Below are 27288 nucleotides of genomic sequence, written 5' to 3'. Positions count from 1 at the left end.
AAATATTTTTTAAACTTTATTTACTTTGAGAGAAAAAGAAAGAGAGAGTGTACAGCAGGAGGGGCCGAAAGAGGGAGAAAATCTTAAGCAGGCTCCATACCTAGCATGGTGAGATCACAATGGTGAGATCATGACCTGCCAAAATCAAGAGTGGGGCACTTAACCAACCCAGATGCTCCTGAAGTTACAAATATTTTAAGTGTATATTACAAGTTAATATTTTTGTTGAAGTTTATCATATTTATCTATACATATGAACTCACACGCACACACACACACACACAGACACATATATTGTTGTGGTGTGAGAGTGGTGAATGCACTGGTTGCTTGGAGAATCTTGGGTGTCAATATTGGGGACAAGGGCGCAAGGTGTTCATTTTTCACCTTGTATATTTTTAATTTTATTTAGCATATGCAAAATTAGTCAACCAATTTTATACCATCAACAAAAACCTTAAACCATTTAAAAAATCAAACTTGGGTTGCAATTCTTTTCTTTTCTTTTTTTTTTTAAATGTTTATTTATTTTGAGAGAGAGAGCACGAGAGCAGAGGAGAGAGAGGAATGAGAATCACAAGAAGGCTCTGCGCTGTCAGCATAGAGCCCAATGCGGGGCTCAAACCCATTAACTGAGATTATGACCCTGAGCGGAAATCAAGAGTCAGACACTTAACCCCCTTAGCCACCCAGGCGCCCCTGTAACCCTTTTCTACTTTCTAGTGGTCAGTAAACTTTTTTGACTTTGGTTTCCAAAGTCTGTTGAACAGAGTAATGATTCCCCAGGTGGGATCAAGTGAGCCAAGGGCATTGGCACCCTTCTGCCACTGAGGCAGTGGTCACTATATAATATTAGCTGTTGAATAGCAACAGCAGTCTGGAGGGTACCCACCCACCCCACCGTGCTGGTTCACCAAGGAGGGCAGTCTGCCCTAGGCACAGGCGGTTAGAGCCTGGGCGGTGCTGTCAAGGGTGTAGTGAACTCAAAGGATTCTGGAGATTGTAGTTCAGGCCTCCCAAACGCCTCCGAGTTGCGCAGGCGCAAGATGCTATTTGGTAAAGTGAGCTCCGGCCTTTGGCCTTGTTGGGACCGTTTACTGTGGCATCTGCCGAGCTCCAATCCCTTCTTCACACCCTGGCGCCGGACTTCTTGGGGCTGAAAGGCTCACAGGCTCGAATGGACATAAGCATAGCCTTGCGATTGGAGGCCTTATATCAGGTAAGTTTGTGCATTAGTCGCCGCGGTGTTAGCAAGTTGGGATGTTGACATCTGGAGATTGATTCACGTGTGAGGACTACCAGGACTGATTCTGATCAGCTGTGCTTCTGGAAGCCATGGCCTTTTCAGGGACAGAAGCGCCACGGGGTCTTTGATATGGGGCCTGAATTGGGGCGCGTCTCCAGCTCAGGGTCTTAACTGAAGTCAGTTTTTCTCCTGCAGGTCTTGTCTCCAGGAGTCCTGTCCCCAGGTGTAGGGGAGACAGAAGAATGCTCAGGAGTAAGGTGGCACGGGGTAGGGGGCATTTGCGTCCGTGTCTCCAGACACTGCCAGCCGCCCAGACGTCATTCTGCTGCAGCTGGAGCCTGCTGGAGCGGAATTTGTCGGTTCTCTCTCCCATCCCTGTGAGTGTATTTGTATGAAGTAGAGAGAGCGGACAATGGGGAAGCAGGGTATAGGACTACCCTTTGCGGGTTGTTCTGGGAACTGAGGCCAGCGTTGCCCTGCCAGCCCTACAGTGTCAGGACTGCCCTTTTCCAGAAGGGGAGCCTTGAAGAGGACTGGGCATTTGCTGCAAGACTGAAAGCCAGGGGAGGTAATGCTAATTTCTGCTTCCTGAAACACAGTGAGCATTTGGCTTCTTTATCCTGACCTTTTCTGGGTAGGAGCATCTCTTTCAGGTCCTTCTAGCCATTTCCTTCCATTCCCTCTACTCAGCTGTGTTGCCTAGGTGCCTCCTCTGATTGGCAACCAGTGCTCAGGACTTTTACTTTTCTTTTTTCAAGGCTTATTTTATTTTATTTTATCTTATTTTATTTTTTTAATGTTTATTTATTTTTGAGAGAAAGAGACAGAGCACGAGTGGGGCAGGGGCAGAGAGAGAGAGGGAGACACAGAATCTGAAGCAGGCTCCAGGCTCTGAGGTGTCAGCACAGAGCCCTACGAGACTCTGGGCTCAAACTCACTCACTGAGAGATCATGACCTGAGCTGAAGTCGGTCATTTAACCCACTAAGCCACCCAGGTGCCCCTAAAACTTTTAGAGAAAGAGGGAGTGCAACTGGGGTGAGAATGGCATAGTGGGGGAGAGAGAGAATCCCAAGCAGGCTCCACCGCCAGTGCAGAGTCCATCACAGGGGCTGGTTCCAAAGACCCTGGGAACATGATCTGAGCAGAAATCAAGAGTCAGACACTCAACCAACTAAGTCACCCAGGCGCCCTGGTTTATGTTTATAGAGCACAACCAGTTACTTCCAAGCAGAGATGCATGGATGCAGGAGGTGAATATTTCAAGCCTTTTCTTCTCTAGACTCTTAACTGATTCTCAACCAGGAACAATTTTGCTGCTATCCTCACTCCCTCCAGGGATATTTGCCAATGTCTAGAGGTATTTTTGGTCATCAGAGCTGGGACCAGCCCGTGCTACCAGCATCTGTGGAGGTCAGAGTTGATGCTAAACATCCAAAAAATAATGCATAGGACAGCACCCCACATGACAAAGAATTATCCAGCCCCAACTGTCAACATTGCTAAGGTTGAAAAACTCTCCTATAAACATGGCTTTATACCATTTTCTTGATTCTAACAGTGATATTTAGAAGCCCATTGCATTTCTGATTCCTGATATTTCATATATGACCAGTTTTTTTCTGTCCTCATTTTTTTTAAAGAATCTTCTCTTTATCTCTTTTATTCTCAAATTTTATTCTAAGATATTTTGTAAAGGTGATTACTTTTTCTTCCTTAGGGCTAAATGGGTAAACAGTAGGTGGAGGGAATTACCATTTACTGACAATTATATACCAGGCATTATTAGACTAGATGATACTTATACTATTTCATGTAATAGTGAAACTTTACTTAGCTGGCCTTTGTACATCGCAAACCTGCTTAGATCCTGTAAATATCTTACTGTGAATGAGTGATTTGATCTATCTTCAGGAACTGGAATGTTTAAGTACATAAATTAAATCATACTGACATCCAGGTATCTAGACCCAGCCTGTTTATTCTATCTATCCTTTCCTGTAAACACTGTCTTTATCACCCATATTTTCACCTTTTTCTTTTCTCTCATTTCAAAGCATTTGTTTTTAGGGGCACCAGATGGTTAAGTATCTGACTCTTGACTTTGGCTTAGGTCATGATCTTGCGGTTCGTGGGTGTGAGCCTCACATTGGGCTCTGCAATGACAGTGGGGAGCCTGCTTGGGATTCTCTCTCTGTCTCCTCTGTTTGCCTCTCCCCCCTCTCAAAATAAATAAACTTATTTAAAAAGTTCATTAAAAATAAATGAATTAAAGCATCTACTTTTATTATAACCTTAATACACTGATTTGTTTTTTCGGGGATTGGTGTTTAAGGATGTATCTATAGACTTGATTCAGGAGGAGTGGGAATGCCTTGATTTTGATCAGAGGGATGTGTACAGAAATGTGATTTTGGAAAACTATAACAACCTTATCTCAGTTGGTAAGCAAACCTATCTCTAAAAATTCAGTCTTCCTCTGGAATATTTGATCCTCTCACTGTGAATTTCTCAGCTCCTTTCAGTTATCTTATATATTCCATTTCCCTGTTCCCAAAGAGATAGCTTGAGTTTTATAGAGTTGAAAATGTGCAGCTCTACTGAAGCTGAGACTGAAGCCCCATCTTCTCTAAATAATGACCTTCCTCTTTGGTTTTGAATTCTGGGCTTCCCATAGCAAAACTATATACCGTTTCTCTCTCCATTTCTAAGCCAGATATGGTATCCATACTGGGGCAAGGGAAAGAACCCTGGATGATTGGCAGAAAGCTGACAAGGGACCTGCTCCAGGTAAGTGTGGGATAGTCAGGCAAGGAGAGGGCATTGAAGGATGTAACCCAGCTGTTTACAGAGGAAAGACCTCTGCGAGATATTTTCTGGGAAGTTTTCGTCAACAGTCAAAACCTGTAAAGAAAAGTAAGATCTGTGCACCAAGCTGTCCAAATGTCCCTTACCTTTACCTCCAACTCTCACTTTCCATGATTCTTTCATGCTTCCGTCCCATTTCAAAGTGGGAAGTATAATCCTTGTACCTTTTCAGTGACCAATTTCTACATTTATTTTGTATACAATTCTAATACAATTCCCCATTTTCTTTTGCACTTAGATTTGTGTATCAGTATCTCTTAAAATTTTTGAGACTTCTCTTCCCTGAAACAGTTTTCTTTTTACTTCATTATTATGTGTGTATTTATTCATTTATTCTTCTAATCAACAGTTACTGATTTTATAATTTGCATAAGATGCATTATTAAGTGATGGAAAGATTATAAGATTTATAAGCTATTAAGAAGTTTATGGACTAAGGTACCTATGAATAAGTCCATAAATAATATTTTTTAAAGTAGAATCTACTACAAGAGGGGTTAAATAGGGAAGTCAGAAGAAAGGGCTTATGATGGGAAAGTGGAAAGCCCCTGTCTTACTTCATTTGGGCTGCTATAACAAAGTACCAGAGACTTGGTGGCTTATGAACACAAATTTATTTCTCACAGTTCCAGAGACTGGGAAGTTCAGGATCAAGGCACCTACAGATCTAGTGTCTGATGAGAGTCTACTTCCTCATAGTTGATCATCTCACTGTAACCTGAGCAGAAGGGGGATCTCTCTGGGGTCTCCTTTATAAGGACACTAATCCCATTCATAAGAGTTCTGCCTGCATTACCTACCTAATCACCTTCCAAAGCCCCCCCCTCCTAATACTGTCACCTGAGGGGTTAGAATTTTAATATATGAATTTGGGGGGAATATAAACATTCAGTCCATTGCAGCCCCTACAGAGATGTGATAGCTCGTGCATTGGGAGTGATTGCAGTCACCTCTCTAGAGAGTATTTGGGATAAAAAGCAGCACAGAACTCAACCCAGGGCTTGATCTCGTCAACTGTGAAATCATAACCTGAGCCAAAATCAAGAGTTGGACGCTTAACCAACTGAGCCACCCAGGAGCCTCGCTTTCTTTCTTTTATTTTATTTTATTTTTTTCAATATATGAAATTTATTGTCAAATTGGTTTCCATACAACACCCAGTGCTCATCCTAAAAGGTGCCCTCCTCAATACCCATCACCCACCCTCCCCTCCCTCCCACCCCCCATCAGCCCTCAGTTTGTTCTCAGTTTTTAACAGTCTCTTATGCTTTGGCTCTCTCCCACTCTAACCTCTTTTTTTTTTTTTTTTCCTTCCCCTCCCCCATGGGTTTCTGTTAAGTTTCTCAAGATCCACATAAGAGTGAAACCATATGGTATCTGTCTTTCTCTGTATGGCTTATTTCACTTAGTATCACACTCTCCAGTTCCATCCACGTTGCTACAAAAGGCCATATTTCATTCTTTCTCATTGCCACGTAGTATTCCATTGTGTATATAAACCACAATTTCTTTATCCATTCATCAGTTGATGGACATTTAAGCTCTTTCCACAATTTGGCTATTGTTGAGAGTGCTGCTATAAACATTGGGGTACAAGTGCCCCTATGCATCAGTACTCCTGTATCCCTTGGGCAAATTCCTAGCAGTGCTATTGCTGGGTCATAGGGTAGGTCTATTTTTAATTTTCTGAGGAACCTCCACACTGCTTTCCAGAGCGGCTGCACCAATTTGCATTCCCACCAACAGTGCAAGAGGGTTCCCGTTTCTCCACATCCTCTCCAGCATCTAGAGTCTCCTGATTTGTTCATTTTGGCCACTCTGACTGGCGTGAGGTGATATCTGAGTGTGGTTTTGATTTGTATTTCCCTGATAAGGAGCGACGCTGAACATCTTTTCATGTGCCTGTTGGCCATCCGGATGTCTTCTTGAGAGAAGTGTCTATTCATGTTTTCTGCCCATTTCTTCACTGGGTTATTTGTTTTTCGGGTGTGGAGTTTGGTGAGCTCTTTATAGATTTTGGATACTAGCCCTTTGTCCGATATGTCATTTGCAAATATCTTTTCCCATTCCGTTGGTTGCCTTTTAGTTTTGTTGGTTGTTTCCTTTGCTGTGCAGAAGCTTTTTATCTTCATAAGGTCCCAGTAATTCACTTTTGCTTTTAATTCCCTTGCCTTTGGGGATGTGTCGAGTAAGAGATTGCTACGGCTGAGGTCAGAGAGGTCTTTTCCTGCTTTCTCCTCTAGGGTTTTGATGGTTTCCTGTCTCACATTCAGGTCCTTTATCCATTTTGAGTTTATTTTTGTGAATGGTGTGAGAAAGTGGTCTAGTTTCAACCTTCTGCATGTTGCTGTCCAGTTCTCCCAGCACCATTTGTTAAAGAGACTGTCTTTTTTCCATTGGATGTTCTTTCCTGCTTTGTCAAAGATGAGTTGGCCATACGTTTGTGGGTCTAGTTCTGGGGTTTCTATTCTATTCCATTGGTCTATGTGTCTGTTTTTGTGCCAATACCATGCTGTCTTGATGATGACAGCTTTGTAGTAGAGGCTAAAGTCTGGGATTGTGATGCCTCCTGCTTTGGTGTTCTTCTTCAAAATTACTTTGGCTATTCAGGGCCTTTCGCTTTCTTTATTTTAATAGAATGGTCTTCATTTAGGTTTTCTGTATTATCTCATGATTAAGTTCAAGTTATGTTTCTCCTGCCAGGGCACGAAAGATGTGATATTTTGTCCCTCTTAGGGCATCATATCTAAAAGTATATGATTTGCTTCTGACCCTCATTGATAATGTTAATTTTGATTACCTGGCTTTGATACTCTCCACCTTCTCTATTGTATAGTTTTTATTTTTTCCTGCAACTAAGAAGTCATCTATGGGAAGGCACCATGAAAATTGTATTCCTCATCAAATGCCCCCACCACTAGATTTAACATCATTGATGGTTCTTGCTCATACCAGGCTTAACTATGAGGGTTGCACTATAGTCATTTTTTTTAAACCTTTATTGATTTTTGAGACAGAGAGAGAGAGCATGAATGGGGGAGGTTCAGAGAGAGAGGGAGACACAGAATCTGAAACAGGCTCCAGGCTCTGAGCTGTCAGCACAGAGCCTGATGTGGGACTCAAACTCATGGACTGTGAGATCATGACCTGAGCCGAAGTCGGACGCTCAACCGACTGAGCCACCCAGGCGCCCCAGTCATTTTTCAGTTCCAGCACTCCCTCTGTATTTCTCAGTCTGTTTTCTATTGCATGGAAATATCTTCACTATTTGTCTAGCTATCAGATTTATTTTGGTTTCTATTCCTCACTGATGTGGACTCCTGGATTTGTACTCTTTGCAATGGTTTATAATTCATTAATTATTTTAGTGCTTAAACCATCCCAGGTTTGGCAAGTCAGAGCCTCTTCAAGCTAGCTCTGAGTCTTTCAGACATGCTAACATAATTTTTTAAGTGCTCACTTACTTTTTGGTACAAAAATGTATTTCAAGATCTTTTTCCTTTTAAAAAACCTTTTTAAAGATTTTAGGGAAATATGTTGCCTTTGTTTGCCAGGGTTGTGAAAGAGAATCTTTTCTGTGCTTCTCTCCTAGCTTCCATTGGCTTGCTGGCAATCTTTGGCATTCTTTGTCTTTTCCTGCATCACCTTGATCTTTGCCTTCAGCTTCACGTGTTCTCTCTCTCTCTCTGTCTCTCTCTGTCTCTCTCTCTCTCTGTCTGTGTGTGTGTGTGTGTGTGTGTGTGTGTGTGTTACCAGATTCCCTTTGCAAGGACACTAGTCATATTACATTAGGGGCTCATCCTACTCCAGTATGATCTCGTCTTAATTTAATTAATTCTATTTACGATGACTTTGTTTTCACAAAGGTCACATTCTGAAGTACAGGGGGGTAGGTGGTAAGGAGATCAACGTATGAATTTGTAGTGGACACAATTCAACCCCATAACATTTTCATACATATAAAAATTTTGAAACCAAGTTGCACAGTCTGAGTAAAAACACAGTGAAGACCCATCTTGCTACTATGTAGTTTAAGAAATAGAACATTGCAAGTACCTTCAGGGCCCCTTATGTGCCCAATTACAGCTACTGTTTTTCCCTTCACTATGTGGTTTGAAATGAGATTAAATGTGGTACACATCTTGGTATCTAGTCATGCAGGTTCTCACATCCTTGCTTCTTTGTTAGAAGTATGGGTTATGATCCACTGGTGATACACAGGTAGATTACTGAATTTTAAAATGATCACCAATAGTTCTACTCTGATTATGCCAAAATTGATTATAAAACTAAAATCATTTGTCTAATTTGCTTTTGATAGTTGGAGGTGTCTTTGTAAAATTCAATTTGGAGCCATCTGGGTGGCTCAGTCAGTTAAACATCTGACCTTTAATTTTGTCTCAGGTCATGCTCTCCAGGTTGTGGTATTGAGTCCCATATCAGCCTCCACACTGGACATGGAGGCTGCTTAGGATTCTCTTTCTCCCTCTTCCTCTGTTCCTCCCCTGCTTGTGCATGTGTCCTCTGTCCCCGAATAAATAAGCATTTTAAAATGTAAAATTCCATTTTAAAATAATTATATGGAATATTTCCAAGATTTCAATGGCAAATCCATAAAATAGGGTATATTCAGGGAAGTCTAGCTTTTATCCCAGTCTGTTCCACACTGTTCTGCACCCCCACCCACCCACTCCCCCCTCCCCCAGCAAGACTTTACCTTTCCATTTTTTTCTAAATAAAAGCAATGTGTATATCTTAAAAATCTCCCTTTCTTACTTTCACGGCAGCATACTATATACAATTTAGTCCACCTTCCTTTTTTCACTTAACAATATATTCGGGAGATAACTTCAGGGAGGTCTGAAGATTTTCATCATTCCTTTTTATGGTTGGAAAATATATTCCACTTAGTAGATGCACCGTAGTTTTTTCAACCAGTTACCTAAGGATGGACATTTGAGTTAGTTCCAGTCATTGCTATTATAAATTGTGCTGCACTGAAGGGCATTGTGAGTAAATCTTCTAAAATTTATGTCAGTATATGTTTAGAGTTGAGTCATGTCACTCATATTGTTGGTTTATAAAAGGATAAGTAAGTGTATAATTTGGCTAAATGTTGCTGAATTCTCCCCCACAAGGGGGGGGTACCATTTTGTCATCCAGCTAGTAATGAGTGAGAGAGTCCATTTCTCCATAGCTTCCTGAAAGAATATGCTGTCAAACACTTAGACTTTTGCCATTCGGACAGTTGCAAAATATTATCTGTGTAGTTTTAATTTGTGTCAAAAATTGAAAACTATTCATTTAAAATTTCCTAGTTATCTCATGATCCCGTATGACTTCCTATCAATTCACGTGCTTTGTGCATTTATCAAATTCCAAAAGTGTATTTGATCACTGTATATATCATTCACATCTCATATACATTAATTTTAATTTAATTCCCCTATTTATACCATAAAAGTTTCATTTCTTCCAGGGGGGAGGAAAGCAAATGTTTTCTATTATGCTTTCTTTCAGACCACGAATCTAGGTGTAAACCAAGGAATTATCTCTGAAGGAGGAAGTTTATGAAATAGAATCACCCCAATAGTTTATATTGGAAAGTCTTACAAAACATGAACTTGAGTGTTCCTGTTACAGAAATGACTGGGAATGAAAAGAAAAACTGATGAAAAACAAGGATCTTGTGAGAAAATTTTTAATCAAGTTATTTTCAACTATGAAAATGTATACACTTTCAGTCAGCACCCATCTCTTACTGCATATCAAAAAACTTACATTGAAGACAAAGCCTGGGAATGCAAGAACTATGAGAAAGGTTTTGTACGTGACTTCCAACTAACTACACATCAGAGAATTGATACTGGTAAGAAATTCAGGAACCATAAGGAATATGGGAAGGCCATTAGTAGGGGTTCAAAACATTTTCAGCATCAGATCATGTTTATTAATGAAAACTGTGAACATAAAGAATGTGGTAGAGTCTTAGACTGTGTCCACCAGAGCATTCATACTGAGGAGAAAATCTATGAGGGTAAAGAATGTGGAAAAGCCTTTCAATATTTCTATCACATCAGAGAGTTTACACATGTGAGGAACCCTGTCTAGCTAAGGAAAGTGGGATTTTTTTTTAATCATTCCTCAGACCTTATTTATCATCAGATACTTCTTGCCAATGAGAAAACTTATCAATGTATGTTATATGGAAAAGCCTTTAGTAGCAAACCAGCCATTACTCTGCATCAGAGAATTCACACTGGTAGAAACCATATATATGTAAGAAGTGTGGAAAAGCCTTTCATAGCAATTCAATACTTATAGAACATCAGAGAGTTCACACTGGTGAGAAACCTTATATATGTAAAGAATGTGGCAAAGCCTTTCATTATTCCTTGGATCTTAAAAGACATCAGAGAATCCAGACTGGTGAAAAACCCTATGAATGTAAGGAATGTAGCAAGGCCTTTAAGAGTGCATCGTATTTTTTTATACAGCATAGAATTTGTAGTGGTGAGAAACCCTATGAATGTAAAAATTGTGCTAAGGCATTTGGAAGTAGCTCAACCCTTAATTGACATAAGAGAGTTTATACTGGTGAAAAACCCTATATATGTAAAGACTGTGGAAAGACCTTTTGTAGCAGTTCAAAATTTACAGAACATGAGAGAATTCACACAGGTGAGAAGCGCTATGTTTGTATGGCATGTGGAGAGACCTTTTGTAACAGTTCTATACTTACAGAACATCAGAGAATTCACACTGGTGAAAAACCATATGTCTGTAAAGAATGTGGAAAGGCCTTTTATCACTTTCAGACATTCATCAACATTGGGGAATTCATATGGTTGAGAAACCCTATGAGTGTAAGGAATGTGGGAAAACCTTTAGTAGTAGCTCTGCCATTATCTGGCATCAGAGGATTCATACTGGTGAGAAACCCTTTGAATGTAAGGAATGTAGAAAGGCCTTTTATCATTCTTCAGACCTTTCTCAACATCAGAGAATTCACAAGGGTGAGAAACTTTATGAATGCAAAGAATGTGGGAAGGTTTTTGTACGTAGTTTAAATCTCAATCAACGTAGAAAAGGTCATGCTGGTAAGAAGCTCTGAAAATAATTTGTGGGAAAGGCATTCACTTAATTTGAGTTAGGACTTCATGCTGATTAGATCCTGTAATTAATATGAGGAGCCCTTTATTTGGTATTGACAGCTGAAATTGCCCAAGGATATAGTAAATATTAGAAGACCATCAACAGTTCACTTCTTACTTAATATCAGGAATTTATAAATTTGAATGAAGAAAATGAAAACTTTGGTGCATGTCAACCTTAAACATCAGACAATTTATTACAGAATAATCCTAGAATTTTATTTTACTTTTCCTAAAATAATTCTAGGTATTTTTTTGTCTTATGTATATTTACTGATTATTAAAATTGTTAATTGTGCTTACAGTTCTAGGCTGACTTATTTTTCTCCAAGATTTTGAACCCATCACTACTTATTCTTTCCAGTTGCTTTTCCTGCTGTTTTGGCGGTACAGTCTTATTTATATAAGCTTAAAAAAAAAATATATATATATATATACATACACATATACATATATATATATGTATATGTATATATATATATATAAGCTTAAGTTTCAGGGCAATGATTTATCATTCATTTGCATATGTTTATATATGTGTATGTATATACATACTTATATACCTGTAATTATACCTGTACCTTCTTTTCTTCATTATTTTTATTTTTATATATTTTAATACAAATAGAACTGTACTGCCTTTTTGAAGTTGCTTTTTTTTTGAAGTGTTACTTTTAATATTAACATTTTATTGTAATTTTTTCAGAAAATTTCAAAGAGCGCAAAAGAAACTATTATAATAACCACTCTCAAAATTTTCAAAGCAAATTCTTTCAGAAAATTTTAAAAGAAACTCCTTTTCACAAATTGCCTTTCCTATGGTAGAGCATAGCATGAACAGTTTTCCAAGTCAGTAAATAGTATATCATTATCCTTATTTGAATAGAGCTAATGTTTATCTGTGTGGCTCTACTATTATTTTACTAGTCTATTGATAAAATGTTTGCCTTCTGAATTTTGTCTTTATAAACAATGCTCCTTTCAACATCCTGTTTGCATTTCATATACTTGTCTGCTTTATTTTTTATTTCTGAAACAATCTGTGAATGTCTTATACTTACAAAAACTTTAAATATTACAGATAAGCTAAACTCCCCTTTGACTATTTCCCTTCCTCTAGTTTCTCCCCTAAAGTTACCACTGTTGGCAGTTTCATTCAAGAGCCTTTTTAAAAACATTTTTTAAGTGTTTTATTTATTTTTGAGAGAGAGAGAGAGAGAGAGAGATACGGAGTGTGAGCAGGGGAAGGCAGAGAGAGGGAGACACAGAATCTGAAGCAGACTCCAGGCTCTGAGCTGCCAGCACAGAGCCCAATGCAGGGCTCGAATCCATGAACCATGAGATCATGACCTGAGCTGAAGTGAGATGCTCAACTGACTGAGCTATGCACATGCCCCTCAAGAGCCTTTTTAAAAATTTTTTTAATGTTTATTCATTTTTGAGAGACAGAGAGAGACAGAGTATGAGCAGGGAAGGGGCAGAGAGAGGGAGACACAGAATCCAAGGCAAGCTCCAGGCTCTGAGCCATCAGCACAGAGCCCTATGTGGGGCTCGAACTTACAAACTGCAAGATCATGACCTGAGCTGAAGTTGGTCACTCAACCGACTGAGCCACCCAGGCGCCCCACAAAAGCCTTTTTAAATGCAACTCCACACACACGTTATATATATATTGCTTTCAATCGTATATGTTTTGCTTCAAGTATGGCAATATTGAGGTGACTAACATAACTGTCATTGGTATGTAATGAGTAAATGAGTTATGAATTCATGAATATAACTAGTGAATTGTTTAGTAAATGTTAGTCACTATTATCTTCATCTATTTTATTTATGGAATGGTGTTGAGCTGTGGGGATAAGCTTAGGGATCCCCTGGGCTTACACCAATGGGTTAGCAAGGCATAAAGAAATACAAAGTCATAAGATGCTCACACCTGAGTTCGGGTAAACCAGATTGGCACCCCAAGAATATGGGATGCAAAGGCACCCTGAGAATAGGGAGGCGCAAAGGTGCCAGAAATAGGGAGGTGCAAACACACCCTAAAATAGAAAGGGGGTGCAGAACCCCCAAAATAGAGAGGGAGAGGCAAAGGCCTAAAATAGGAATGGTGCAAAGGGGCCCAATACATAGGTATGTAAAATAAACAAGATCAAATATATTCAAGGTGAAAGCACCCCCAATTTAGTACTATAGCAGAAAAGCTGCTTTCATGGGAGAATAGGGCCAGGTTAGGTAAATTGGTGAATTGAACTATGGACCACTGCGCTGCAGGCAAAGCAGCCCAGTGCAGAGATGGTTAACAAAAGAAAAGGTGTCTTGTTAACCCTGAGGCTATTTCTCCGATCTGTCTCATCCCCCGCAGGCTGGCAAAGATAAACAGGCATGGCACCTCCTGTCTGCCGTTAACAAACATCTACCCATCTGCCTGGTGCCAGGATTTTGTTTTATATTGACCCAAACCCTAAACACGGTGTATCTTCAAAACCTCCCTTTCCCCCTCACAGCCTCAAGTTAATGTTTACAGTTTGTCTCTTTGTACACGCCCATCACCTTTGTAAGTCTTCTGATCTGAATAAATATGGGTCATGGACCCTTATTCGGGGCTCTCGTCTTTTCCTGGACATTAGCCATGTCTCGCTTTAATCCTGCATCTGCTCTTTTCCTGGCCAAAAAAGAACTTTAGACTTAAGAGTCTTCAACACTGAACCATAATGTACACTTTACTCACTAACAGATACTCCATATTGGGAAGAAAAAAACAAAATCAAATAAAGATGTTAAGATGTAGTAAGCTCTTCCTGCAGAACTCAATCTTTATGCTGATCATGACATTCATATCAGAGAGAAAGTGTATATAAATGGGTATGGGGTGGTTGAGATCACAACTGTCACGGCAAAATGAGAAGAGGTTTATTACCAAATGTATAATACAGAACACATTATCTGACTGATAAGAGAACACATAGGGTAGCTACCTGAATACTGACTTGATTCTTATCAACATCACCCTTTTGTTAAGGATAAAATCAACACAAGTTACAATTGCTCTAGGAATAAATAATAGTGGGTATTCTGTATAGAAAATGTTGCTTGACAAAAGTACATGGAAGAAAATTTACATTGATGCATGTACTAGAATACTAGAAACTTTTATAATCTATATTTTTAAGAAACTATGAAAAAACACAGAAATAGCTAAAGACAATGGAATGCATTTGTGAAAATAATTGAAATAGAGTACAGGTTTCCCCTGCTATTCAAAAGTACAGTGTTCCCCTACCCCCCCCCCCAAAAAAAGAACAAAAGTGGTGTCCCTATGAAACCTTTTGCAGGCTGAACTGATATAAAGCAAAGAGTATCCCCTGCTTTCCAAAGTTCACCATATGCCACTTTGCTTTTTAGGAAAGACCTATATTAGTATGGTGACAGCTTTTTTTTTTTTTTTTTTTTTTTTTTTTTGTAAAAGTGAATATCCTCTTTGTATTTCTTTCTGTTAGCAAAAACAGGTACAAATGTAGGTCTTTTGTGAAAGTGAGGTGTTACAATGCAACCTTTCAGAATGATGTCTCTTGAAAAATTAACAATGTAGAGATTTTGGTCAAAAAAAGATAAGCATTATGACTTAGAAATTGATGTTACTACAAGCTAGAGAGTTTATGGGATATATATATATATATATATATATATATATATATATATATACCCTTTGTTTTGCTAATAATTTTGAAAAAATAAAATGCATGATATTCTTCAAAAAGTCTCCAGAGCTCAGTCAAGAGAAATATAAGCACTTAGTAGTCCAGTAAAACTAAATGAATAAATTACTCATTGCTAAAAAACATCACCTGACCTTTTTTTGAAGTTTTAATTTTAATTCCAGTTAGTTAACATATAATGTAATATTAGCTTCAAGTGTACAATTTAGTGATTCAACACTTACCTTCAACCCACCTGCTGCTCATCACAATGAATGCAATCCTTAATCTCCATTAAGTGCACTCATCCCCCCAATACCTTCCCTCTGGTAACCATCAGTGTGCTCTCTATAGTTAAGAGTCTGTTACTCGGTTTGCCTCTGTCTTTTCCCCCAATCCTAATTTGTTTTGTTTCTTAAATTCCACATGAGTGAGATCATATGGTATTTGTCTTTCTCTGACTGACTTATCTCACTTAGCTTAATACTCTCTAGCTCTATCCACATCATTGCAAGTGGTCAGATTTCATTCATTATTATGGATGAGTAATATTCCATTGTGTATATATATATATACCACCTCTTCTTTATCCATCAGTTGATGGACACTTGGACTGTTTCCATAATTTGGCTATTATAGATAATACTGCTATAAAGGTAGGGGTACATGTAGCCTTTTGAATTAGTATTTTTATATTCCTTGGGTATATACCTCCTTGTGCAATTGCTGGGTCATAGAGTGGTTCTATTTTTAGCTTTTTGAGAACTCCCTACTGTTTTCCAGAGTGGCTGCACAAGTTAGCATTTCCACAGTATAAGAGGGTTCCCCTTTCTCCGCATCTTTTCCAACACGTGTTGTTTCATGTGTTGTTGATTTTAGCCATCTTACAGGTATGAGGTGATATCTCATTGTAGTTTTGATTTGCATTTCCCTAATCATGAGTGATGTTGAGCACCTTTCTATGTGTCTGTTGGCCATCTGTATGCCTTCTTTGGAAAAATGTCTATTCACGTCTTCTCAGTTTTTAATTGGATTATTTGTTATTTGGGTGTTGAGTTTTATAAGTTCTTTTTATATTTTGGATACTAACCCTTTATCAGATACCTTATTTGCAAGTACCTTCTCCCATTCCCAAACTTGCCTTTTAGTCTTGTTGATTGTTTCCTTCACTGTGCAGAAGGTTTTTATGTTGATGTGAAGTCCCAATAGTCTATTTTTGCTTTTGTTTCCCTTGCCTCAGGAGACATGTCTAGTACCTGATCTTTTTTATAAGCAAAATTCCCAAAATTTTGAGGAGCTTCTCATAGTTTATTTAAACATGGAAGCTTGACATTTAATTCCATGACTCTTGCATAGCATTGATTTTACAGTTGAAGGGCAAGACAAAACTTCTGATATCAGTTATGAATATTTGTGTGACATCCTGAATAAAACAGTAATTTTAATTCACAAGTCTATTCAGTAAAATCTAGATGATTGTTCATTCCAAAGAAGTTGAATAATATTTCTATAGTTTACATAGTTTACATAAAGTCCAAAAGGTTCTTTTTTTAATATAATATTTTTTTGTTTATTTACTTTGAGAGAGAAAGAGCACAGAGGAGAGTAGCAGAGGGGGAGAGAGAATCCTAAGTAGGTTCATGTTGTCAGTGCAGTGCAGAGCCTGATGCAGAGCTCCATCTGATGAATTGTGAGATCATGACCAGAGCTGAGATTAAGAGTTGGATGCTTAATCAACTGAGCCACCCAGGTTCCCCCAAAAGGTTATTTTTAAAAGTGTTGATCCATCCTGGGTCACCTGGATAGGCTCAGTCGTTTGAGCTTCTGCTGAGGGCTCTATGCTGAGTGTGGAGCCTGCTTAAGATTCTCTCTCTCCCTCTGCCTCTCCCCCTCCTGTGCACCCTCTCTAAATAAATAAATAAATAAATAAATAAATAAATAAATAAATAAACAAACAAGAAGTTTATTTAGAAAAAAAAAAGTTAAAAGTGTTGATCCATCTGGTATAATTTTCTTTCTACATCAAAAATTTCCTTTGGGCTGCGTGGCTGGCTCAGTCAATGAAGCATGCAGTTCTTGATCACGGGGTGATGAGTTCCACCCCACATTTGGTGTGAAGATTGCTTAAAGAAATAAACTTAAAATTTTTTTCCTTTAGCATCTATTTAGTTCACGTATCCTGCCAGTCAATTATCTCAGTTTGTCAAAATAAGTATTTTATCTTAATTTTTGGAAGATATTTTGGGGGCATAAGATTCTAAGTTGATGGAATACATACATATATGGTCTCCTATTGGTTCTGTTTTGCTGGAGAACCCTAATACATCAAGGCTGTAAACATCTTTGTGGCTTCCTGCCTTCCACATGCTGCCAGTTTTGCAAAGTGGCTATCCCATTTTGCATTCCCGCTGGTAATGTATGAGAATTCTGTTTTGTTCACATCCTCATCAACAATTGATATTGTTTTTTCAATTTTAACTGTTTTATTGGTATGTAGTAGAATTACATTGCAGTTTTAATTTGCATTTCTCTGATAAGTACTGACTTTCAGCATCTTCCTATGCCATTTAAATACACACTTTGGTGAATGTCTGTGCAAACCTGTTGCTCACTTTTATTGGGTTGCTTGTCACCTTTTTCTTACTGAATTGTAGGAGGTCTTTTTTTAATTTATGATACAAGTCTATAATGTATTACAAAGACCCCTTTCAAATATTTTCACTGTCTTCATAGTGTCTTTTAATGACATTTCTTAATTTTATTATTTTGTGTTTTTTTTTTTTTTTAATTTTTAATGTTTATTTTTGAGAGAAAGACAGAACACAGGCAGGGGAGGGGCAGAGAGAGCGGGAGACACAGAATCCGAAGCAGTCTTCAGGCTCCGAGCTGTCAGCACAGAGCCTGACATGGGGCTTGAACCCATGAATGGTGAGATCGTGACCTGAGCGAAGTCAGACGCTTAACCGACTGAGCCGCCCAGGCACCCCTACATTTCTTAATTTTAATGAAGTCCTACTTTTTCTTTTATGGCTTGTACTTTTTATGTTCTGTTTAATAAATCTTTTCCCCAACAACATGAAGGTATTTTTCTACATATGTATTCTTTTAAAGTTGTCTTAATTTTTACATTTAAGTGAAAATTTCACATTAGGCATTTTGTTAAAGAAAATCTTGCATTAATTTTGTGTACTATAAGGGGCGCCTGGGTGGCGCAGTCGGTTAAGCGTCCGACTTCAGCCAGGTCACGATCTCGCGGTCCGTGAGTTCGAGCCCCGCGTCGGGCTCTGGGCTGATGGCTGAGAGCCTGGAGCCTGTTTCCGATTCTGTGTCTCCCTCTCTCTCTGCCCCTCCCCCGTTCATGCTCTGTCTCTCTCTGTCCCAAAAATAAATAAAAGTTGAAAAAAAAATTAAAAAAAAATTTTGTGTACTATGTAAGGTGAGGATAAAGATTCTTTTTTTTCCCTTGTGGATGTCTAATTGTTCCAGCACTATATACTGAAAAGACCATCCCCATCCTTCCTCCACTGAACTGATGTGGAAATTTTTTTAAAGTGACTATTTTTTTATTTTCTATTGTATTTCCTTTGTCTGTGTTGTATCCTGGTACAAATATAACACTGTTTTGATTACCATAGCTGCAGTAGGTAGAATTCTAAGAAGTCACCCATGATATACAGCCCCCTGATGTTATTCCTGTGATAATGTTATAATACATGGCAAAAGAGATTTTGAATGTATTTAAAGTGACTAATCAGAAACCTTAAGATAGTTTATTTGGGTTGGCTGAACCGAATCTAATATGAGCCCTTTAAAAGCAGTGTTTTCTCTGTCTACTAAGCAGAAAAGAATTCAGAGATGTGTTCTAGCTGACCTGAAAGAAAGCGAACATTCATTGTGAATTGCCTGTGGGGGACATTTGGAAAATATCAGAGAGTGGTCCCCAGCTGACAGCCAGTAATGAAATAGAGACTTCAGTCCTACAACACAAGGAACTGAAATCTGCCAACAAAAATGAGCTTGGAAGTAAATTTTTCTCTGGATCCATTAAATGAGAACTCAGGCCAACTAATACCTTGATATAAGCCAAAGGGGCTTAAAAAAAAAACTCCTGGAATCACAGTAACTTATGTTCCAACGTCCAAAAAGGCTTCAAATATTTGGCAACCTTGGTCACTGTCAAGTTCCCAACATACTTTGACTAGTGCATGTGGCCTTGGGTCGCTCTTCAGGAAGAACGGACCTTTGCCTTTACTCCAGTCCTGTTTGTCCTTATAAGGTTTGGAAAGAGGCAATATTGAAAGCATTGGATCAACACCAATACGTACAACACACACCTCTGCAAGGGGACATAAATCTTCTTGCTGCTCCTCTTGTTTGTCCACAATAAATGCTAAAGTTGATTGGGTATCTTTGCCTGTTATGGAAGATATACAAATGTACACATCAGGGGAATTCAAAGGAAAACAACCACACATCCACCAGAAAGTTTAAAAACGAAAAGGCATACAATATTAAGTATGTTAAAAGGCAGAACAATTAGAACTACAAGACAGAGCTGGTGGAATTCCAGTTGGGAAACCACCTGGGAACACCATTTGGCAATACTTACTAAAGCTAAACATATATGTAACCTATGACCTAGCAACTCTCCTCCTAAAAATATATGTAACCAAGATGACACATATACACAGCAAAAGACTACAAACAAGAATGTTTATGGAGCACTATTCTTAGTAGCCCCAAGCTGAAAACAAGCCAAATACCATCAACAATGAGAATGAACTAACTTTATTGATTAAACTCACAAACAATAATTGGCGGAAAGAAGTCAGACCAAAGGGGGAAAAGAGTGTACATACAATATGATAACATTTATGTAAGCTTCAAAATCAGGCACAACTAATCTACATTGTAAGTTAGATGATGGAGACTTTACAGGAGGCAGGTAGGGGACTTCTGGGGTGCTAGTTATACGGTCTGAAAAATCTGAAAATTTACCCAGCTGATTTGGGCAGTTTTTTATGCTACATTCAAAAACTGTACTTTAAACATTCAACATTTTTTTTTTTTTTTTAACCGTAAAATACAGTCTCGGGCACAGCAGCATAATCACACCCGAGGTCATAAACTGAAGCCAACCAGCACTAAAGCATCACTCTCCCTCTCCTTCCCCACAAGCCTGACTGCCATTAGGGCCCAAGTATTCCTCATGTTTAGCCTCTACAGACTCCGCTCTATCGTGTCCTCCAACCGCGGGTCTTCCAAACTCTGCGGGGTCACCTCCCGCAGCAAGGCTCAAGCTGCGACTGAGGGTTCAAGACTGTCCCGATCAGCTCTTCGGGGGGATGGGGGTGGGGGGGATTTTAGGCCACACTACAAGTCCCAGAAGTCCTCGGGGCGGAAATAAACTTCCGGCGTTTAGCCGGAAGCAACCGGGATTGCGATTGCGAGTGACCCCGGTGGGAAACTGGGACTGTCAGGTTGCGTGGTTCGTCGGTAGTGAGCGGAGGAGCAGCAGGTTGTCGTTAGGAGCCCGGGGAGGATTACTCGGGTTGTCCGTTCTCTGGGGTCTGTCGTGTTCTGGACTACACTTTCCAGAGGCCTCCGGATGTAACGTCACTTCCTTCTAAGGTGGTCAGCTCCGTAGTGCTGGAGCGAGTGGAACGGCGCGGCGACCGAGGCCATTGGTTTCTTCCGGGACTGGGGGACGTGAGCCTGACGCTGGGGAAGCTGAAGGTGAGGCGTGTCAGAGCCCGGCGTCGGAGACCGGCGTGTGTGGAGCCCTAGGCCTTAACACGTCAGTGAATGTGTGTGAATGTGTGACGTAATGTGCCTGTGGGACTGCACTTGAAAGAGTGTTGATTGTGTCTCCAGCTGTGAGCGTACTTGTGCGAAGCTGTGAGATTGACTCCTCCTTTAATTATGTCGTTGCTTTTTTATGTGTCTATTCCCTCTCAGCTGCGGGCAGGCATTGATAGAGATATGCTCACACTGAGGCTATTTGGAGGTTCGACAGTTTCTGGAAACTTGTGGTTGTGGGGTCTCTGTGGCTTGCTGCATGGCGGAAATCCAAGCTGGGCTACCAGCTGGAAAGGCCAATACAAGAGATGAGTTTTGATTGAAAAGGAATATGAGCTTTATTCCGGAGGCGGGTCAGCTAGCTGGGTAGGCCAACTCTTGTCCAAAGGCCAGCTCTCTGGTTTTTCCCTGGCCCGGACATTTTTATTTAGTTTTTTTGTCTTTTTGTTTTTGTTTTCTTGTTTATCTTTGGCCCAGAGATTTTTTTTTTTTAATTTAATGTTTATTTTTGCAAGAGAGAGAGACACACACAGAGTGTGAATGGGGGAGGGGCAGAGAGAGAGGGAGACACAGAATCCGAAGCAGGCTCCAGGCTCTGAGCTGTCAGCACAGAGTCCCATAGGGGGCTCGAACCCACAAACTGCGAGATCATGACCTGAGCTGAAGTCGGACACTTAACCAACTGAGCCACCCAGGCGCCCCCAGCCCAGAGAATTTTAAAGGGGTTTAATCAGTTAAGGGAGTGCAGTGGTCTGTGACATTTCTGGATTATGTGTAGACTTGTTGATGCCAGCTATAGAGTTATCTCAGTGCTTGGAGGTTGTGCAAGAAGTTCTGGTTCTTTGGTACTCTGAGTTTGGGCGGGTTGTGCAAGAAAGTCTTGTTCCTTGGTACCTGGGGGTTGTGCAAGAGTACTCTGTTCTTTCTGAAAAGGAGGGCAAGGTCTAGAGATGCACAGAGGGAGGTCAGTAAAGTCATTTGTGTGACCTTAAACGAGAAAAACATTTTGCTAAAAGATTGCTGGGCTAATCAGAAAGCTAAGAGAGCTTCAAACAGACTTGCCTCTGTGGCCTGGGAACATTCTGGTCCTTTATTCCTGAAGGTCAGTGGTCTGCATATCTCAAAGGAAGCAAATTAGTTCTGTCACAGATCAGGGGCCTTGAGTCAGCAAGCAAGGAGTGTGTTAACTTGAAGGAAGTTAACTCTTAAGACCAGCTAGAGTCAGCTATTAACAGCTGCTCCCTCTTCTTGTAGCCATGGGGGCCCAAGTTCCCTGGAAATGTCCCTGCCTGATTTGGGAACTTAGAAAGATGAGTCCCAGATTAAAGATTCCAGATAAATTTATCTTTTAAGTCACAAACCTGATCTCAGATTGAGACTTTAAGAACCAGAAATAGTCCCAGGTTGGGGTGGGGGGAAGGCTGAGAAAAAAGCCAGGGTTGTAAGATTCCAATCACTTCCCTCAGGAACTCACCTGGGGAGACCTGTGGGAATTCTCGACCTCCACTCTGTGGTACTCTCTGACTTTCTGGTTCTCAGTCTCTTTCTAACCTTCCTTTGAATGTTTACTTCTGAGTAAATGGAGGGGGTGGAAGTAGTTGCTTGTTTCTAACAAGTCAGTCTGGGCTCAAAGAAAGGCTTGGTGTCCTCAAATGTCCACCAACAGATGAATGGATAAAGAAGATGTGGTATTGGGGCGCCTGGGTGGCGCAGTCGGTTAAGCGTCCGACTTCAGCCAGGTCACGATCTCGCGGCCTGTGAGTTTGAGCCCCGCATCAGGCTCTGGGCTGATGGCTCAGAGCCTGGAGCCTGTTTCCGATTCTGTGTCTCCCACTCTCTCTGCCCCTCCCCCGTTCATGCTCTGTCTCTCTCTGTCCCAAAAATAAATAAACGTTGAAAAAAAAAAATTAAAAAAAAAAAAAAAAGATGTGGTATATATATAAGGGAATATTATTCAGCCATAAAAAGAATGAACTCTTGCCATTTGCAACGACGTGGATGGAGCTAGAATGTATCATGCTAAGCAAAATAAGTCAGTCAGAGAAAGACAAATAGCATATGGTTTTACTCATGTGTGGAATTTAAGGAACAAAACAGATGAACATATGGGAGGGGGGAGAGAGAGAGGGAAACAAACCATAAGATACTTAAACAAATTTTTTTTGATGTTAATTATTTTGAGGAGACACAGAGAGGGGGAGACACGGTGTGAGTGGGGGAGGGACAGAGAGAGGGAGACACAGAATTCGAAGCAGGCTCCAGGCTCCGAGAGCCTGACACGGGACCCAAACACATGGGACCTGAACCCAGGAGATGTGAGACCATGACCTGAGCCAAAGTTGGCCGCTTAACTGACTGAGCCACCCAAGCGCCCCAACCATAAGAGACTCTTAAAGATAGAGAACAAACTGAGGATTGATGGAGGGAAGTGGGGGGGGGGGATGGGCTAGATGGGTGATGGGTAGTTAGGAGGGCTCTTATTATGATGAGCACTGGGTGTTATATGCAAGTGATAAATCACTGAATTCTACTCCTGAAACCAGTATTGCACTGTTAACTAACTAGAATCTAAATAAAAATTGGAAAAAACGAAGAAAGAAAGAAAGACTTGGTGTCTCAAGATTCTTTATTCCTTACCAATTAATGGTTTTGTCTTAACTTTGTAAGTTAACTTACACGGGTCACCAGAGACTAAAGGAAGAGCCACTATTGGACAACTGAGAGTTTTATCCAAGGTAAATCATTCTTTCGTCTCTGAAGTGTTTTCTGTTTTTTCATGGTGTGGGAATTTTTGCTTTTTTTCTTTTGAAACTCCATAAAAGGGATCCTTTTAGTGTTCTGGTCTTTAGGCCTGGCTATTCCATAGAATAATGGGGCCAGAAGGAATGGACCCAAAGAAGTTATTCCACTCCATTTTTCTCCTTTTGACCTAAGGTACATTTATTCACCTGATAAATATTTCAATTCCATTTTTATACTTAGTCTTTTTCTAAGATTTTTTATTTTTTTTTTAATTTTTTTTTCAACGTTTTTATTTATTTTTGGGATAGAGAGAGACAGAGCATGAACGGGGGAGGGGCAGAGAGAGAGGGAGACACAGAACCGGAAACAGGCTCCAGGCTCTGAGCCATCAGCCCAGAGCCCGACGCGGGGCTCGAACTCAGGCACCGCGAGATCGTGACCTGGCTGAAGTCGGACGCCTAACCGACTGTGCCACCCAGGCGCCCCTCTAAGATTTTTTAAGGACTAGAACACATCTCTGAGTAAAATTCAAAAGCCTTGATTTTGAGTATTTATTTTTCAATTTTCTTGTTTTTTTTTTTTATGTATGTGTGTTTTTAAAGTAAGCTCCACGCCCAGTGTAGTGCCTGAACTCACAACCCTGAAATTAAGACTCATGTGCTCCGCCCACTGACCCAGCCAGGTGCCCCTCAATTTTATTTTTTATTGTTTAAGTATTTAAAAGGTTCAGAAGAGTATACAGTGAATTCTTCCTTCCAGCCTTGCTTCTAGTCTCATACTTTTCCTATTTCAGAGGCAGCCAGTGTGACAAGTTTCTTGAGTACTGACTGCCAAAGGAATTCTCTGTACTTTCAGATGGCTATCAGTCTTTCACTATTATAAACAATGGTGGGATAACTTTCCTTGAATATATAACATTTAGCTTATCAATGAGTTTATTGGTAGAATGAATGCTAATTTCTTGGATAACTTTTATGTGGACTTTAAATTTTAATAGTTTTTGCTATGTTTTCCCTCATAAAGGCTATATTGTCACTTTTCTAACCAGTATTTTCTGATTTTGTGTTTCAGTCAAGGTATTTTGCTGGTTGTTGGAAAGTTTAAGGAAATTATTAATATGCTATTGTAGGGTTTTTCAAACTATGGGGTTGTTAACCTGATTTTTGTGTGTGGTCAAATCAATTTGCTAAGTCCTGACCAGCATTTTCTTTAACTTTTCATTGTGAAAAATTCAAACATGTACAAAAATAGATAAAATAGCAATGAACCGGGGCGCCTGGTGGCTCAGTCGGTTAAGCGTCTGACTTCAACTCAGGTCACGATCTCGCGGTCCGTGAGTTCGAGCCCCGCGTCGCGCTCTGGGCTGATGGCTCGGAGCCTGGAGCCTGCTTTAGATTCTGTGTCTCCCTCTCTCTCTGCCCCCCCCTTGTTCATGCTCTGTCTCTCTCTGTCTCAAAAATAAATAAACGTTAAAAAAAAAAAATAGCAATGAACCTCTATGTACCACTTTGCTAGGCTTCAGTAGTGATTGACTCATGACCAATTGTCTTTACCCACCTAGGATTATTTTGAAGTATTTTGAAGTACATACCAGAAGTATCATTCTATTCTTAAATGTGTGTATAAATGATAGTCTTTTATTTATTAAAAAAAATTGTTTTAATGTTTATTTATTTTTGAGAGAGACAGAGCATGAGTGGTAGAGGGCAGAGAGAGAGGGAGACACAGAATCAGAAGCAGACTCCATGCTCTGAACTGTCAGCACAGAGTTTGATGTGGGGTTCGAACCCATGAACCATGAGATCATGACCTGAGCCAAAGTCGGATGCTTAACTGATTGAGCCATCCAGGTGCCCCATAAATGATAGCCTTTTAAAAATATAATCAAATACCATTATCCTCACTGAAAAAATAATAATATTTCCTTAATATCAGATATCCAGTTAGAGTTTAGATTTCCCCACAGGGCAGATAACTTTGTTTTTAAGATTTCTTTGAATCTGGGCCCAAATAGGATCCATGCGTTGTGATGATTCATAAATCTTTCAATAAAGTCTTTTTTAAAGTCTTTAGTTTCTCATTCTTTCTTTGTCTCTTTCCTTGCAATGAATTTTTTGAAGAAACTGGGTGATTGTCCAGTAAAATTTCCCACAATTTGTTATCATTAACGTGTTTTTATGTATTTCTTAGAAGTCGTATCTAGAGGCTTGATCAAGAAGTTGTATCTAGAGGCTTCCTTCCACCCTCTTCCCCACCTCTTTGGCAAAATGATTTCACTGATGCTAATGTATATTTCCACGAAGAGGCACATAATGTCTGCCTCTTTTTGTGATATTTTCTATTATTATTTCATTAGAGATTGCTAAATAGTTATAGTCTAATTCATTAATTGTATCTTCTTTCTTTAACTGGAATAATTATAGAAAGTGAAAATTTTCCATATCAACTTCTTGGTTATCTTGAGGTACAGATTGCTCAAGGGAGGCAAGACAGATTTTTTTTTTCTCCTAACTTACCAGTTTTCAAAATGAGGAAATAATGAACGATAATGAAATGATGTTTTGATAGCATTCTCTTCTGGGGACCACTGATTTTCTTTTTTACCATTATTATAAAGGTTTACCACTATTATAAAGATTTTGATACACTTAAAAGTTTCAATCTATTGTAGTTGTTTTATTTATGTATACTTAAATTCGTATTGTGTCATATTTGACCATTTGGAGCCTATTCAGGTTGGCTCATGGGTCTTTTTGACTTGATCTTAGTAGCCTTTGATAGCTTTCTTGCTTTTTGGTAGATCTTCTCTGTCAGGAGTTGACAAACTTTCTGCTAAGGACCATATAGTTAGTTTTTTAGGTTTATGGGTCATACTTTCTCAGTTGCAACCACTCAACTTTGTTGTAGAGTGAAAGCAGCCATATATAATACATAAACAAATGGACGTGGCTGAGTTCCAATGAAACTTTATTTCCAAAAACAGACAATGGGTATATCAAATAGCGGAATTTAAAAGGTGAGGGGCACCCAGGTGACTCACTCAGTTACATGTCTTTTTTTTTTTTTTTAAGTTTATTTATTTTAAGAGAGACAGAGACAGCATGAGTAGGGGAGGGGTAGAGAGGGGGGCAGAGGGAGGGAGGGAGAGAGAGAATCCCAAGCAGGATCCACGCCATCAGTGCACAGCCCAAATGTAGGGCTCAAACTCATGAAACCGCGAGATCCTGACCTGAGCAGAAACTGAGAGTCGGATGCTTAGCCGATTGAGCCACCCAGGCGCCCCAACTGTCTAACTCTTGATTTCAGCTCAGGTCATGATCTCATGGTTCATGAGTTCAAGCCCTGCATCAGGCTCTGCATTGTAAGTACACTGTCAGTGCAGAGCCTGCTTGGGATTCTTTTCCCTCTCCCTCTGCCCCTCCCCTGCTCATGCTTTCTCTCTTTCTCTCTCAAAATAAACAAACTTAAAAAAATTAAATTAAAAAAAAAAGAATTTAAAAGGTGAAATTTTGTATCTAGTTTAGTGAATGCTGATAGAGATGATTTCATTGTTACAAAGAATAGGTACCAGCTGCAGTTTTTAAGCAAACACCTCCCACATACACACCTTCTGAACACACACTTAATGGAAATCAAATTCCCTGTAACACCCATGAAAGAGAAATGCTATTACTCTGTTTCTAAGAAGCAATCGTCAGATTTCTGGTAATGTTTCAAATCAGAACCTCACCTTTTATATGAAAAGGCCTCTTATAAACTTGATAGTGTGTTTAGGGGGAAAA

The 27288-nt window shown here is 39.7% G+C and overlaps 2 protein-coding genes across 3 annotated transcripts in view; both read left to right on the top strand.

The window, feature by feature from the left end:
- Nucleotides 1-1177: 1177 nt before the first annotated feature.
- Nucleotides 1178-21076, top strand: LOC123578519 (zinc finger protein 829-like). Its single transcript, XM_045441377.1, is given in 8 exon segments — nt 1178-1219; nt 3581-3689; nt 3923-4035; nt 10380-10917; nt 10920-11213; nt 20183-20445; nt 20564-20701; nt 20924-21076. Coding segments are annotated over 8 exon segments (1650 nt in total).
- Nucleotides 20396-27288, top strand: part of LOC123578228 (zinc finger protein 420-like) — a 56048-nt gene continuing 49155 nt past the window's right edge. For both annotated transcript variants that reach the window (XM_045441035.1, XM_045441034.1), the window contains exon 1: nt 20396-20701. The gene's annotated coding sequence lies outside the window, so the exon portion shown is untranslated. The remainder of the gene's footprint in view (nt 20702-27288) is intronic.

Source organism: Leopardus geoffroyi, chromosome E2, assembly GCF_018350155.1.
Source record: "Leopardus geoffroyi isolate Oge1 chromosome E2, O.geoffroyi_Oge1_pat1.0, whole genome shotgun sequence".
NCBI classification, from domain to species: Eukaryota; Metazoa; Chordata; class Mammalia; order Carnivora; family Felidae; genus Leopardus; species Leopardus geoffroyi.
The sequence above is the reverse complement of the archived record's forward strand: the minus strand, read 5'-3'. Positions and strand labels throughout refer to the sequence as shown.